General features: G+C 42.3%; 1 protein-coding gene across 1 annotated transcript in view; it reads left to right on the plus strand.

The window, feature by feature from the left end:
• LOC132663674 (histone-arginine methyltransferase CARM1-like) overlaps positions 1 to 14,407 on the plus strand; it is a 237,549-nt gene that overhangs the window by 195,854 nt on the left and 27,288 nt on the right. Inside the window, exons 6-7 of the mRNA XM_060610154.3 lie at positions 5,936 to 6,113; positions 11,066 to 11,156. Coding sequence (XP_060466137.1) covers positions 5,936 to 6,113; positions 11,066 to 11,156 — 269 coding nt within the window. The remainder of the gene's footprint in view (positions 1 to 5,935; positions 6,114 to 11,065; positions 11,157 to 14,407) is intronic.

Consider the following 14,407-nt stretch of genomic DNA (forward strand, 5'->3'; position numbering starts at 1 on the left):
CAGCTTTTTTGATGCCAAATGTTTTTCCAAAACGGTTATAAGTAATTGGAATGTAATATATTTTCTTCCTGCATATTAGTTAAGTATTATTCCCTTATTATGTTGCTTTGCTTCTTGGTTGTTTCTTTGGACCCCAAATGTCTCATTTAATCTCCGCTCTTTTGCCTTATCATCTTGTCTTTAAAATCGTGTTCGGGGGCGCCTGGGTGGCTCAGTCGGTTAAGCGTCCGACTTCGGCTCAGGTCACGATCTCGCGGTCCGTGAGTTCAAGCCCCGCGTCGGGCTCTGGGCTGATGGCTCAGAGCCTGGAGCCTGCTTCCGATTCTGTGTCTCCCTCTCTCTCTGCCCCTCCCCCATTCATGCTCTGTCTCTCTCTGTCTCAAAAATAAATAAAATGTTAAAAAATAAAAATAAAATAAAAATAAAATAAAATCATGTTCGATTTAATCCCTATTCTCTTTGATTGATACATTTCTCTTACTTTCTCATTTGATTTGATCCTTAAGATGACGTGAAGGGATCAGTGCTATTATATTCTCATTTTCTTTTAAATTTTTTTAAGTTTATTCATTTTTCAGAGACAGTGAGACAAAGCATGAGTGGGGGAGGGGCAAAGAGAGAGGGAGACACAGAATCCGAAGCAGGCTCCAGGCTCTGAGCCATCAGCACAGAGCCCGATGCGAGGCTCAAACTCACGAACAGTGAGATCATGACCTGAGCCGAAGCCGGCTGCTCAACCGACTCAGCCACCCAGGCGCTCCTATTCTCATTTTACACGTGAATGAAAGGACTTCCAAGAAACTATGTGTCTTGGCCAAAGTCTTAGAGCTACTAAGTGGAGAATCTGACAGTAGCACCCAAGTCTTTCACCTCCAAGACGCTTGATTTTTCCACCTCTTTGAGACAGGATACAATTCAATACTGTATGGTATTGTGTGGTATAGCTTCTAAGACTAACTAAGCTTCCGAACTGCACAGGCATAAATAAACAACACCTTTTAATGCCTGTAGCTCAATGAAAAACCTCCCAAGCGAGATAAGAACTTCACCAAGTGAAATTATTACCATGATCTATCTTGGAAATCGCTGTGATACTAAAAGGGTGAATTCTACTGCTGCCACTACCTAAAGTGTGTGCGTGTGTATGTGTGTGTGTGTGTGCATGTGTGGGCACAATTTAAGCAGCTGATACAAGTGACAGAACTATTGAAGGGTTTTTGAAACCCAGTGTAATTGCAAGGAAACAAGATCCAAACAAAGATGTAATGTGAGTTTGCTCGTACCTTGATGGTGTCCGGAGAGTAGAGCCCTTATTGGAACCTCCCTCTATTCTGAACTCTCAGAGAAGGACCAGGTCCCATAGGGAGAATCTGTGCAGCAGTGAACATGGTGGATGATGGAACCTTCCTCTGGATTAGTAGCCTTCTCCAGCTCTTGGGGAGATGCATTAAAGTTCCTTTTTCCTGTAAAGGATAGTGCTACAAAGTTTCGGCTTTGGAAGAAGGGTGTGTGAGAAGACAGGCTAACACAAGATTTTCTGTACTGAGAGTGTTGTAAACCAAAGGTGAAGGAAAACAGCAACATTGACTCAAAGACTAATATCCAGAATTAGCTATTCTCTTGTCTTAGAGCTATTATTGGTTGGATTTGTGTCCTGTTTTCAAATACCATTGTCAACAAATTGTATTCAGATTTAGACTTACCAAATAAACTATTTTCATTGTTTCCTCATTATTGATCTGCAGGAGATAAATAAATGTCCAGTGTGAAAAAAGAACTGCAAAGCATCCAAATAAGTTTGGGTGTCTTTGATTTAACCAAGCCAAACAGTTTTCTTTCCTGCAAAATTCTTCAAAGCAATTGATATTGCTAAGGATATCTCTGATTTTGTAAGAGGGATATATATTATAAAGAAGCTCCAAAGTTATTTGATCATGAAGCTCTTATGTTCGTGGACTCCAGGAATATATTTGGGGGGAAATTGGGCTTTCTTCTAATCATAAAATGTTAGAACTAGAAGGAGCCTTAGATCAACTCGTTTTAAATTTTAATTTTGCAAGGAGGGAAACCAGAATTTATGGGCTTTAGTGACTTGCCCGAGATCACACAGCTCTTTGGTAGTAAAGGTAGGGCTAGAATTCATATCTTCAGATTCCTGATCTAGTGTTCTTTGAATTGAATGAAATTAAATGAAGTCACATGATACAGTGACCTACCGGCAGGCCTTTTTTCCTACTTCATAATGCGGTATTCCCTTCTTTACCAGTGAGAACAATGAGACTCAAACTTATTTCCTATGAATCCCAAATTGCGCTTTTGACAGCTCATAAAATCCTCCCTCCAAAGCCTTATTATATCTCAGATGTTCCTAAGGGGTCAATGGTCCAGGATTATTCTCTGTAAATTCTCCATAGAGAATAATATCATGCTCACTTGGATATCCTATCACATTGGTCTCTCTACCAAAACTTAGAAAGCTCCCCTTCTAGCATTCTGACCCAAGTTGATGAGGCAGTTTTATACACTACCTTGTGCAAAGTCTCATACCCCATAGGCAGAATTTAGAAAGGGCTTAAAATCCAGAAGTGGAATCCCTTTGTGGCAGGCAGAGGGGCAGTGTGTATCAGAAACCTTTAAAATTGCCATGTTCTTCTCACCAAACTCCACACCCAAAAAAACAAATAATCCAGTGAAGAAATGGGCAGAAAACATGAATAGACACTTCTCTAAAGAAGACATCCGGATGGCCAACAGGCGCATGAAAAGATGCTCAACGTCACTCCTCATCAGGGAAATACAAATCAAAACCACACTGAGATACCACCTCACCCCAGTCAGAGTGGCTAAAATGAACAAATCAGGAGACTATAGATGCTGGAGAGGATGTGGAGAAACGGGAACCCTCTTGCACTGCTGGTGGGAATGAACACTGGTGCAGCCTCTCTGGAAAACAGTGTGAAGGTTCCTCAGAAAATTAAAAATAGACCTACCCTATGACCCAGCAATAGCACTGCTAGGAATTTACCCAAGGGATACAGGAGTGCTGATGCATAGGGGCACTTGTACCCCAATGTTTATAGCAGCACTCTCAACAATAGCCAAATAATGGAAAGAGCCTAAATGTCCATCAACTGATGAATGGATAAAGAAACTGTGGTTTATATACACAATGGAATACTACGTGGCAATGGGAAAGAATGAAATATGGCCTTTTGTAGCAACGTGCATGGAACTGGAGAGTGTGAGGCTAAGTGAAATAAGTCATACAGAGAAAGACAGATACCATATGTTTTCACTCTTATGTGGATCCTGAGAAAGTTAACAGAAACCCATGGGGGAGGGTAAGGAATAAAAAAAAAAAAGACGTTAGAGAGGGAGAGATCCAAAACATAAGAGACTCTTAAAAACTGAGAACAAACTGAGGGTTGATGGGGGGGAGGGGAGGAGGGTGGGTGATGGGTATTGAGGAGGGCACCTGTTGGGATGAGCACTGGGTGTTGTATGGAAACCAATTTGACAATAAATTTCATATTAAAATAATAATAATAATAATAATATGAAATTGCCGTGTTCTTTAAATGCGCCAGAAGCAGTGGGAAGTATTTGTTATTATTTGTTATTATTTGTTCAAACGCTGTTATAACGATGAAAAATGTGCCGTAACCTCAATGTCTGATAACTTGGAGTTGGTTAAATGAATCAGAGTATTTTTTGAAATACTATACAACCAGTAGAAATGGTGTTGTAGAAAACTTCATGGAATGGTGTTTAAAACAGAACTTCCTGACAGGTAGGCCAGGACGGATATAGTGATGCCCTTTGTCCCCATGGGAGCTAGTCAGGTTCTAGTGCAACCTGAGCCCTCAGCTCAAATATCTCAAGGTGCCAAACAAAATATTTTACATTTTCATAAACAGAGAGACACTCACATGTCTGCTGAGGGATATACTTTGCCTACATCTGGATATGACAATACAAACAGTCTTTATTTTCATGTTTTTGCTCACCTGCGTTTCTCTTTTTTAATGCATAGTACTCTTTAACAAAAATAATGTGACAGTAATAATTTTAAAACTTACACAGCCTTTAATATACTTTATCTTGTTTTATCCTCAAGCCGGCCTGTGAGATAGGCACTACTATTATTCTTTTTACTATATAAATGCTATTTTTAAATTCCATATTTGAAGCTATTAAGAACCGAACAAGTTGATGCAGGCAGAAAGGAAAAGGTGGAAATGAGATATTTCTGAAAGGTAGACATAAGAGAACACAGCTACTAATTGTCTGTGGGAAGCAGCTAGGCCCCCAGGATGTTGAAGATTATTGTATTCGTGAACAAAAGAGAATCAAGGAAATACAAGATTATATAGAAGTTTTAAGAAAGTCTAGAGGAAACCGAGAAGAGCAGGGCACCAAAAGCCTTAACCTTTAGGCTTTGTCTCTACAGGGAAAAATCCCATGAGCCCCATGACCTAGACTTCCACATGTATCATCCATGATAAAATGGAATTCCAAGAGTCCTTGTATGGACAAATGTCGACAGTGGGTGACACATTCATAGTTTTCTTCATTGTTTTTCCAGATCAGAGATTAATTTATTCCATCTTTAAAAAAAAAAAAAAGTTTAAGTAGGGGTGCCTGGGTGGCTCAGGCAGTTGAATGTCCAACTTCAGCTCAGGTCATGATCTCACGGGTTCGTGAGTTCGAGCCCCGCGTCGGGCTGTGTGTTGACAGCTCAGAGCCTGGAGCCTGCTTTGGATTCTGTGTCTCCCTCTCTCGTTGCTCCTTACCCGCTCATGCTCTGTCTCTATCTCCTTGAAAAATAAATAAACATTAAAAAAAAAAGTTTAAGTAGAAAAGACTTTTAATAAGTTCACAGGGCATGTGTTGGTAAGCAGCACCCTAGAAGGACTGTCTCGAGGTAAAGGTTACCCTAGCTATGTGACGAAGTAATCAGAAATGGAACAAATGTAATGGAATCATGACGAACACATGGTGTGCCACACTCATGACAAAGAAAGGGATCAAGTTGTGAAAATACAAAATGGAAGTTGTGCATAAACACAACGAGCAAAGATCTAAGAGTCTCGGAGAGCCACAACTCCAAAAGGAATGTGCTGTCTACATTTATGCTCGTGCATATAAGATGTTTATTAGGAAATGTATTTTTCAGGCAGTAGAAAGACATAAATGTAATAATGCAAGTTCTTTGACATATTTGGCATTAAGAAGAAATACATTAGAAATATAATAAATACAGATCTCTTCAAGATCCCACTTTGAAGAGAACTCAAAGTTATTAAACAGAATACAGAAGACATCAAAGAAAAATGAGTACATAACTGTAAAATGTGCTTCTGCAGAAAGGGCAAGAATGTGCTCTTACTTATTTTTGGAATCCAAAGGCCAAAGGATAATTTAATGAGCGTCAGGATCATTAATTTGTGCAAGATTCTTGTAAAGAGCTCTTTGGCATCTTTACTGAAGGCAGAATGATGGAAAATAAGCTGAAACCATGAACAAAAAAACAATTCCCTCAAAAGTACAGGCGCATATGAATATACACATACACAGACAACACCCCCACACACCTTCATGCACACACACACCATGTACATGTGTGTAAAGAGTCCGGAGAGGGGTATACATCAAACTCTCCATAGTTAGTATTTGCATGTGGCACAATTACAGGTGTCTTTATTTGTGTCATATCTGTGTCTTCTCACAGTAAACACGAACTATTTGTACATTAAGAAAAACAAGTTTGTTTTTATTCAAGGGTTTATAGAAACAAACATGTCTCTTCCCTCTCATCCCTATCACGGTGTCAACCCTTAATCTGTAGACCTTCTTTTTTTTTTTTTTTTTTTTTTTTGTAAGACCCTGTATAACATCAGTACTGGCACCTAGCACCCTGTCTTGTCTTTTTCAGATGCTGGTGAAAAATAACCACCTTTCAGACAAGATCATTGTTTTGCCAGGGAAAATCGAAGACATCTCTCTTCCCGAAGCCATCGATGTGATTGTGTCCGAACCGATGGGGTACATGCTGTTTAATGAAAGGATGTTGGAGAGTTACCTTCATTCCAAAAAGTGGCTAAAAGCAAATGGTGTGTTGGCCAATTCCCGATTCAGAAGATAAGCTAACTCTTCCGTAAAACTTTACCATCCTCTCCCCCGCCCCATATTTAATTTTGGGCAGAAAGGAGGGGAGGGCATTTCTATGAGAGCAGTTTTTAAATTTTTCTCATCTTAATCTTCCATAAGAAATCAGCTAGTCCCCAGCCATAAAGCCACAGAGGGTAGTGTGCTACACAGTATTAAATAGGGGTAGAGAGGACCAGTTCCGAGCTATGTATTTGTGTCCTGTTTCTATCACTTTCTTCATTAAGGAACTTGGCCGGACACTTGACCTTTTGACTTTGGTTTTGTCATCTGTATATTAAAAATAATCTCTAAAAAAAACTTTCTATGGGCGCCTGGGTGGCTCAGTCAGTTGGGCGTCCGTCTTCGGCTCAGGTCATGATCTCACAGGTTCATAAATTCAAGCCCTGCGTTGGGCTCTGTGCTGACAGCTCAGAGCCTGGAGCCTGCTTTGGATTCTGTGACTCCCACTCTCTCTTCCCTCCCCGGCTTGTACTCTGTCTCTCTTTCCCTGTGATCAGTACTGAGATGATAATATAAAATCCCGCATTCTTTTTGTGCTTACCAGGTATCTACATGTGCTAAGCAATGTGCATAAATTCATTTATGAGGATCTTACCAAGTGTGAAGGTTGGAGGTTTTTAATTTATTTGAAAGGTCAGCGCTGAGGTTCTTGGTGATTTTACGGTCCTCCCCCATGGGGTGTTTGGCAACGTCTGGAGACCTTTTGGTTTGTCAACAACTCGGGGAGGGGAGCTACCGGCATCTGGTAGGACAGGCCAGGTGGGTTGCTCAATGTCCTTCAGAGTATAGGACCGCCTACCCCCCCATAAAGAGCTCTCCGGCCCCAAACATCAGCAATACCAAGACTGAGACCGGCCCCCATTTATGAAGAGAAAATGGAAGCTCCGTGGGAGCAAACAACATGACAAGGACACCCTCTACTGAATGACAGAGCCGGGGTTCGAACTCAGGTCGGTCTGACCCTGAAGCCCACACTCAGGACTCCTGCATGTGCCCTAACTTTCCTCTCTACTGGAGAGAGTAGAGACGCTTCCACAGAATGTCTTTTTTCAAATAGAGCATGGGAAGTGACCAGCCAGTTTTAAAAGTGGCTGTTACACTTTAAAAGTGGCCCGTTACACTTCCAGCACCTTCCCGATGCCGTGGTTCCCTGCCTTGACATCCAGTGAAGACAAAATAGTGACAGCCACCAGCACGGTTCTTACTCCCAGTTAGGCAGTACATGCATTCCAAGTGTATGCATGTTTTTTTTTTTTTAATCTTTTTGTAATGTTTATTTTTTGAGAGAGAGAGGGAGACAGAGCACGAGTGGGGGAAGGCCAGAGAGAGAGGGAGACACAGAATCCAAAGCAAGCTCCAGGCTCCGAGCTGTCAGCACAGAGCCCGACGCAGGGCTCGAACTCACAGACCGTGAGATCATGCCCTGAGCTGGTCAGACGCTTAACCGACTGAGCCACCCAGGTGCCCCCAATTGTTATGTTAAGTTAAAGCCTGAGGCTCCTCTATAATTTCCTGCGTGGTTCAAAATGTAGGGACTCTGAGATAGGCACTTAAAAAAGAAACTCCTGCAAAAATAAATGAGTAAAAGGGTAAAGTATACCTGATGTCACAAACTTCATTAACATGCTTGTTGTGTAAACAGCCCAGGAAGGTCTCATAAGCCTGATGTTTACGTGACAAAACTGAATTGTGGAAATGCATGTAAAGGAACAGGCTGCTTGGATTTCTTACTCAGTGCCCTTCAGAAAGAATTCTTACATTTTTTTTTTCTGGATTTCTTTTCACATGGCTGAGTACTTGCCACTGGGGAGATTGTGAACATGGTAAATTCACCTGCATCTGTTGAGTCCCTCCAGGCCAAGTATCTAGACCTAATATCGGGGTATTTTTCCCCCCAGATATTTGTAATGGGTATGACTAGGCTGTATATCTTCAACTAGACAAGTAAACATGAATACCGACTTGATCTTCCTTTTAACCCATATGTTCCTGAAGGAAGATTGGTTTTTTCCTAATTATTTCTATTCTCCGTGAAAATAAGGCATAACTTACAACATCAAATAATGTTAAAAAGACTTCTAATAGATAGGAACCCTCTGCCTCACCTCTTCCTGTCCTCACATTTCCCCCACCGAAGGCTATTCCTTTCAGCCACATCCGCTATTTCTTCCATGATGTACCTATATATTTCGACATAAAAGTATATTTCGATGTAAAAGTGTATATATTGCTATTTTTGTCACTCTCTGGTTGAGAAGTTCACTCCCCTTGCTTCCCTCCCCCCACCCCCATCTTCTCAATATATTTATACAGGTCCTGAATCCCTTTTCCAAACCCTTGAGGCCAGATGTGTTTCAGAATTCAGAATCTGGAGGACTCGGGACTGGTAATACGGTCATATTACCATGGATTACTTAAATCTCCAGTGGGGCCTGAGGCAAGGCTCCATAATGAAACATGTTACATTTCTGCCACAAAACATGGGAATGTGGCTACCAAGTGTGATAAATGAAGGCTGTAAATAAACTCACATAGGCTCAGGTCAGGGTTTGCTGTCAGATGATGTTGCTGCAAACGTACGAAGCTCGGTTGCTTCACAGAGCTTTTTTTTGGATTTCACAATTTAATATAAAGAAATATAGACCGAGATCATCATTTGGCGAGATCAGTAATGGACGTTTATATTATGATGACAACGCAAATATCGTTCCGCACTGAGTCAAGGGGTATAGTGGGTGCATTTTTATTTTCTCATGAAATCTTCTGTTTTTCTTGGAGTTATTTTTTTATTAGCTTGGGTTTTTTTTTATAAGCTCATGGCTAATTGTTTCCATGCTCCAAGAGGTCAGACAGATCATCTCAATATGCGGTCTGTGGAGGCCTTCCTTCCGTGGCTCCTCTGTCTTTCTCTCCTACACGGGACATGCTTGTTCCCAGTCCTCTTGCGTGCTTTCCATCATTATTCTTCTGTCTTCTTTCTTGGGGTACACCGTCATTTCAGCAAAGAGTATCCTCTAACAGCTTTTGGAGAAAAGGTATTTGAGAAGTTACTTTTCATTAACCCCTTGGATTATCATTTTGCAGGGTAGGGAATGTGAACTTGGGCACAATTTTTACTCAGTATTTTATATTTTATTTATTTTTGAGACAGAGAGAGACAGAGACAGAGCACAAGTGGGAGAGAGGCAGAGAGAGAGGGAGACACAGAATCTGAAGCAGGCTCCAGGCTCCGAGCTGTCAGCACAGAGCCCCGCGTGGGGCTTGAACTCACAAACCATGAGTCGGATGCTTGACCGACTTAGCCACCCAGGTGCCCCTTTACTCAGTATTTTGAAGACATCTCTTTTTGGTTTCTGGTTTCCAATATTGCTACTCAGAGCTCCCATAGCCTTCTGACTCCTGATCCTTTAGAGGGACATAGTTTTCCCCCCTGGATGCTTTTAGTATCTTGCTTTCTCTCTAGCCTTTCTAGCTTTTTCAGTTCTCGTATTGGTCATGGAGTGAAGATGTTTAATCAGAAGACTCATTTTCCTCAACTCTAAGGATTGTTCTTATATTTTTACCTTTGATGATCTCTCCCCCTCCATTGTGTATCTTTGAAATTCCCGTTAGGCTCAAGGCTCAGAGCATCTCTAAAGCTTCCCAGGTTTATACAAGTAGGGATACATATTGCTTTTCTAAGGTTGTTTAACCTCCTTTTGTCTTGAAATTGAAAACCCACTAAGAAGTCATTATTGTTTTGACACCAGTGCATGAGATTTAGGTGGAGACATGTGGATGATGTAACAATGGAGGTTTTTCTCTGGCCACCTCTGAAAATACCCTAAATAAAACAATCTGTTCTATTTTCACAGACATTGACGGGAGCGTGGTTAAAATATGGGCCATTGACTGAAGATGAGACTCCATATCGGGACTTTTCCCTTCTACTTATTAGCTCTGTGATTGTGGCTGAGTCGCTTAAATTTCCCTGTTCCTTGCTTTTCTCATTTATAAAATGGGCCTAATAATAGAGCCAACTTTCTATTGTTAGGAGAATTAAATGAACTAATACTTGGAAAACCCATTAAAAAAATTCATGGCAGAGTTGACATAATCTAGCAATTTTAGGCATTATTTTTGTGACCGTATCTCCAATTTCTAAGACGATCCTCACTTCTGAAATGGGGTTAGTCGCTCATCTTTCTTTGGTGCGCAGTTTCCTAAGTGACTGTGAAAAAGGGTCTCCCTAAAAATGACAAGAATAATAATGCTGATCACTGTGTCTACCTGTCCAGAAAGGCCCGACTTCAGGCATGCATTCTAGGTGTTTGCCCACAAAAGAATCTGCCTTTCCCAAGGTGGCTGTACATATCAGGAACAAAACACGTGAGTTGGTGTCCCAGCAAGGAGGGTGGTGAACCTCCAGAGAAGCCAAGCTTCTAGAAACGCTTAAAAAGATAATCAGCACAATTATACAGGGACGAAGGCTGAGAATGGAAATAATAATGTGATGGAACGATGGGAATGTAAATTATTTTCAAAGCTGTTTTTACAACAATAAGATTTTTAAAGTGAAGGAAGGGCACGGAATTCGCAGCACAGGACGTATAGGGAGGAAAAAGCCAAAAGCAGAGAAGGCAGTAGGCCAGGTTCGATGTCTCACCTAATTCCCCAGAAGCTTTGATTGCAGCATAGCTTTGTGACTTGCATTAGTATTCCCTTCTTATATTTCCTCCAGTCTTCTGCCTAATTTTTTTTTTATCCTGGCTTCGAGGCAAGATTAGTTTTCAGCCTCTTGTGTAATAACTGAAATAGAATGAAAGAATATGTTGGTCAAGTGGCAGGTGGGTGTACCCTTCTCTCAGAAGGCTGTGGAAGTCAACGTCTGGGTCTTTTGTCTTTTGCTCTTTAGGAATGATGTTCCCGACCTTCAGCGACATCCACTTGGCCCCCTTTTCTGACGAACAGCTCTACATGGAACACTACTCCAGAGCCAACTTTTGGTAATGTTCTGTTCTCTCTTCCATTCCTTTTCCCTTAGAGTAAGCCAGAGTTTGGCATTTTGGGTTACCCAGTTGGCGGGGGGGGGTGGGGGGGTGGGATTGGGAGGCAAGGAGAGGGGTGCTGTGCATGCATAGGATGTTTAACAGCACCCTTGGCCTCTACCTACTAGTTGCCAGGAATGCCTTTCCCCCTGCTGTGAAGCCAGAAATGTCTGTCCAGACATTGCCAGATGTCCCTGGCAGGGGAAGCGGGGCACAGAATCATCCCCTGTTGAGAATCACTGGAGTAGACAAACCAGGGAGCTGCTTACGCACTGTCACCCGTCCAGAAGACCACCTGTTGCTGGAATGACAGCATCCTCCCCCTGCCTGCTGGCCGCTTCTCCCCACTGAACACCATCCACTCCTTGGGCTCAGAGCTATGGCTTCCGTTGGAACGCACCTCGCGGTCAGAGGGCGTGGGAATCAGTACCTCTTGATGTACATGAGTCGATCAAAACTTTTTTCTGGAGTTTTCGCACTAGTTGGCTATTGGCTTTTGGACGGTTCGTTTTCTCTCTTGAGACCTGGTTTCTTTGCTTGTAAAACGAGAACCAAGACAAAGCCGCTGCCGGTTCTAAACCGCCGTTCTTGCTGGCATTCTTTTTTGAGAACTGGTTTTTACAAGGAGAATGATGATATCGGACCCACGGGAGGGAGAAACAGAACAGATACCCTCCGAGTGGGAATGCTGGGTGTGTAGGAGGACAGGCATGTACTGGCATATGGAAGCGGATGGATGCTAAAATTTAAGCTTTGAGTTCCAGCTGATGTACGCAGAGCCTTCCAACACAGAGATATATCCACAGTTGATTTCCGGGTTTTTGTTTTTTTTTTTTTTCTCTTTGCAATCCTCTCTCTTGGTGAAGAAGCAGCAGATAGGAGGCACTTTGGTTTCCCAGGTTACCAGCTCTTTGAGGAGTAGGGTCAACGGGCTGAAATTCTTCCTTTCTCTCTGATTTTTTTTTCTTGCAAAATAGGCTTTCCTAGCACAGACTTGCACTTCGTGGTTTTGGCTCAATCTGTACCTTTGAAGCTCCAAGCCACATACTTCCCAATGGGGGTGAGTGGCTTCTTGGAGCATGGCGGGGAAGACCCTAATTATGATCATTGTTCTTTGGGCTCCTGCCGACCCTCAATGTTTATATTTTAAATATAAGCCTCCTGGGTGGGTGAAGAGGTTGGAGAGGCAGGAATTTCAGGTAACAGAAGAGACCAGACTCCTGTCCCCGGTGGGGCCGCGGGGTAGCGCGTTGTCCTGGTAGCCTCGTGTGCCTTCCCACCTATTACCACCTGCCGCCAGCTTAGCTCCCTGCGAATGAATGGTAATGATCACAGCGGATTGGCCAGGCTCACCAGCAGCATACAAACATACTGCTATTTATTCCATCTAAAAAGAAAAAAAAGAAACTTTTTTCTGTCTCACTTCCCCAGTTAGCCACCACCCATCTCTCTGAGTCCCTCTGCAGCCAGATTCCTCAAAAAGCGGTGTCTCTCCTTCCAGTCTCCAACTCTTTCCTTCAGTTTCTCTCTTAAGACGTTCCTCCATGGCCTCTCTTACCAAGGTCGCCGGTCTGCTGACCTCCACGTGGCTACATCCAGTGATCAGACCTCACCTGTCAGCTTATTTAACCCACGCCAGCATTTGAGCAGCGTTTGAAACGCCCAAAACCACCTTTTTATTTCTCTCCTGCCTCACTGGTCGCTTTCTCAACCAGTCCTCCTCTGGTTCTTACCTGTCTCCTTCACCTGCTGACATTGGAGTGCCCCAGAACACAGTCTTGGACCTCTTCTTCGTCCACAGTTACTGTCTTGGCAAACTCACCCATTCCCATAGCTTCAGATAGCATCTGTACACTCCTGATTCCCAAATGTATCTCCTGAGCTCAGACATGTCCTTGAAACTCCATATTGTTATAGCCAGCTGCCCCCTGCGCATCTCCCCTTACAGAGATGTACCATCCAAACTCAACTCGTCTCCCCCACTTCCCCTCAAAATCTGCACCGGTCATGGTCTTTCCGTCTCAGCCGATGATAACGTTGTCCTCCCAATCATTCAGACCCCAAACCTTGAAGGCTTCTCTTTCTTTGTCACCATATCTAAACCATTGAGAAATTCTGTTGGTTCTGCTTTTGAATTATACCCAGGATCCTGTCCAGTCTCAACTATATTCACTCTTCCCCTTTGTTCCCAACACTGTCCTCTCTCATCTCCATTACTGTGACAGCTTCTTAACCTGTCTATTCCCAGCATTTCCAAAGCCTTCTGGTAAATTCTGTCCAGTCAGGTTCCTCATTTCCCAGGACCACGTTCATTCAGCTCCCACCACACAGGCTTCCTTGCTGATTTTCAGACACATCCAACCACCTTGGAGCCCTTGCATTTGCTTATCCTCTTATGTGGAATACTTTTCCCCCACTATTCACGTGGCTAATTCCTGCACCTCCATACAGTCTGTCAAAATGTCAGCTATCCTGAGCATCCTATAAAATGGTGGCCGCAGCACTCCCTATCCCACTCTTCCTGCTTTGTGTTTTTCCTCTAGCACTTATCACCTCCAAAAAGAACTATAATTCCTTTATTTGTTATTGTTTACTGTCTCCATCCTTTCTGATAAAATGTAAGCCCTGCAGAAGACCAAATTCTGTCATTTTTCACTCTTGTATCCCAAACACCCTACATTTCAAGTGCCTGTCACATGGTAGGTCCTGAATAAATATTTTTGAATGAGTAAAAACTCCAGTAATCTCAAGTGAGTGTGCAAATAATTACTATTAAATTTTAGTTCTCTCTTCAATTTCTCTATTAAAAAAAAATAATACCATGAATATCATTTTACAGCTTTTTTACTGTTTAAAATTTTATTTTTTATTTTTATTTAGTTTTGATTTCAGGACCTTGTTGACTTGTTCTCAAATTTTCTCAATATTCTCTTGCTGCAGAGTATTTCTTTTGTTACTATATCATAATTTATCAACTCAAGCTATCCAATGTTGGATATTAAATTATTATTATTTTTTAATCTTTATTTTTGAGAGAGAGAGAGAGAGAGAGAGAGAGAGCAAGCAGGGGAGGGGCAGAAAGAAGAGAGGGGACAGAGGATCCGAAGCAGGCTCTGCATAGAGAGCAGCGATCCCAATGCGGACTTCAAACTCATGAACCGTGAGATCATGACCTGAGCTGAAGTCAGATGCTTAAGCAACTGAGCCAC

This window comes from Panthera onca, chromosome D4 (genome assembly GCF_046562875.1).
Source record: "Panthera onca isolate mPanOnc1 chromosome D4, mPanOnc1 haplotype 2, whole genome shotgun sequence".
Classification (NCBI taxonomy): Eukaryota; Metazoa; Chordata; class Mammalia; order Carnivora; family Felidae; genus Panthera; species Panthera onca.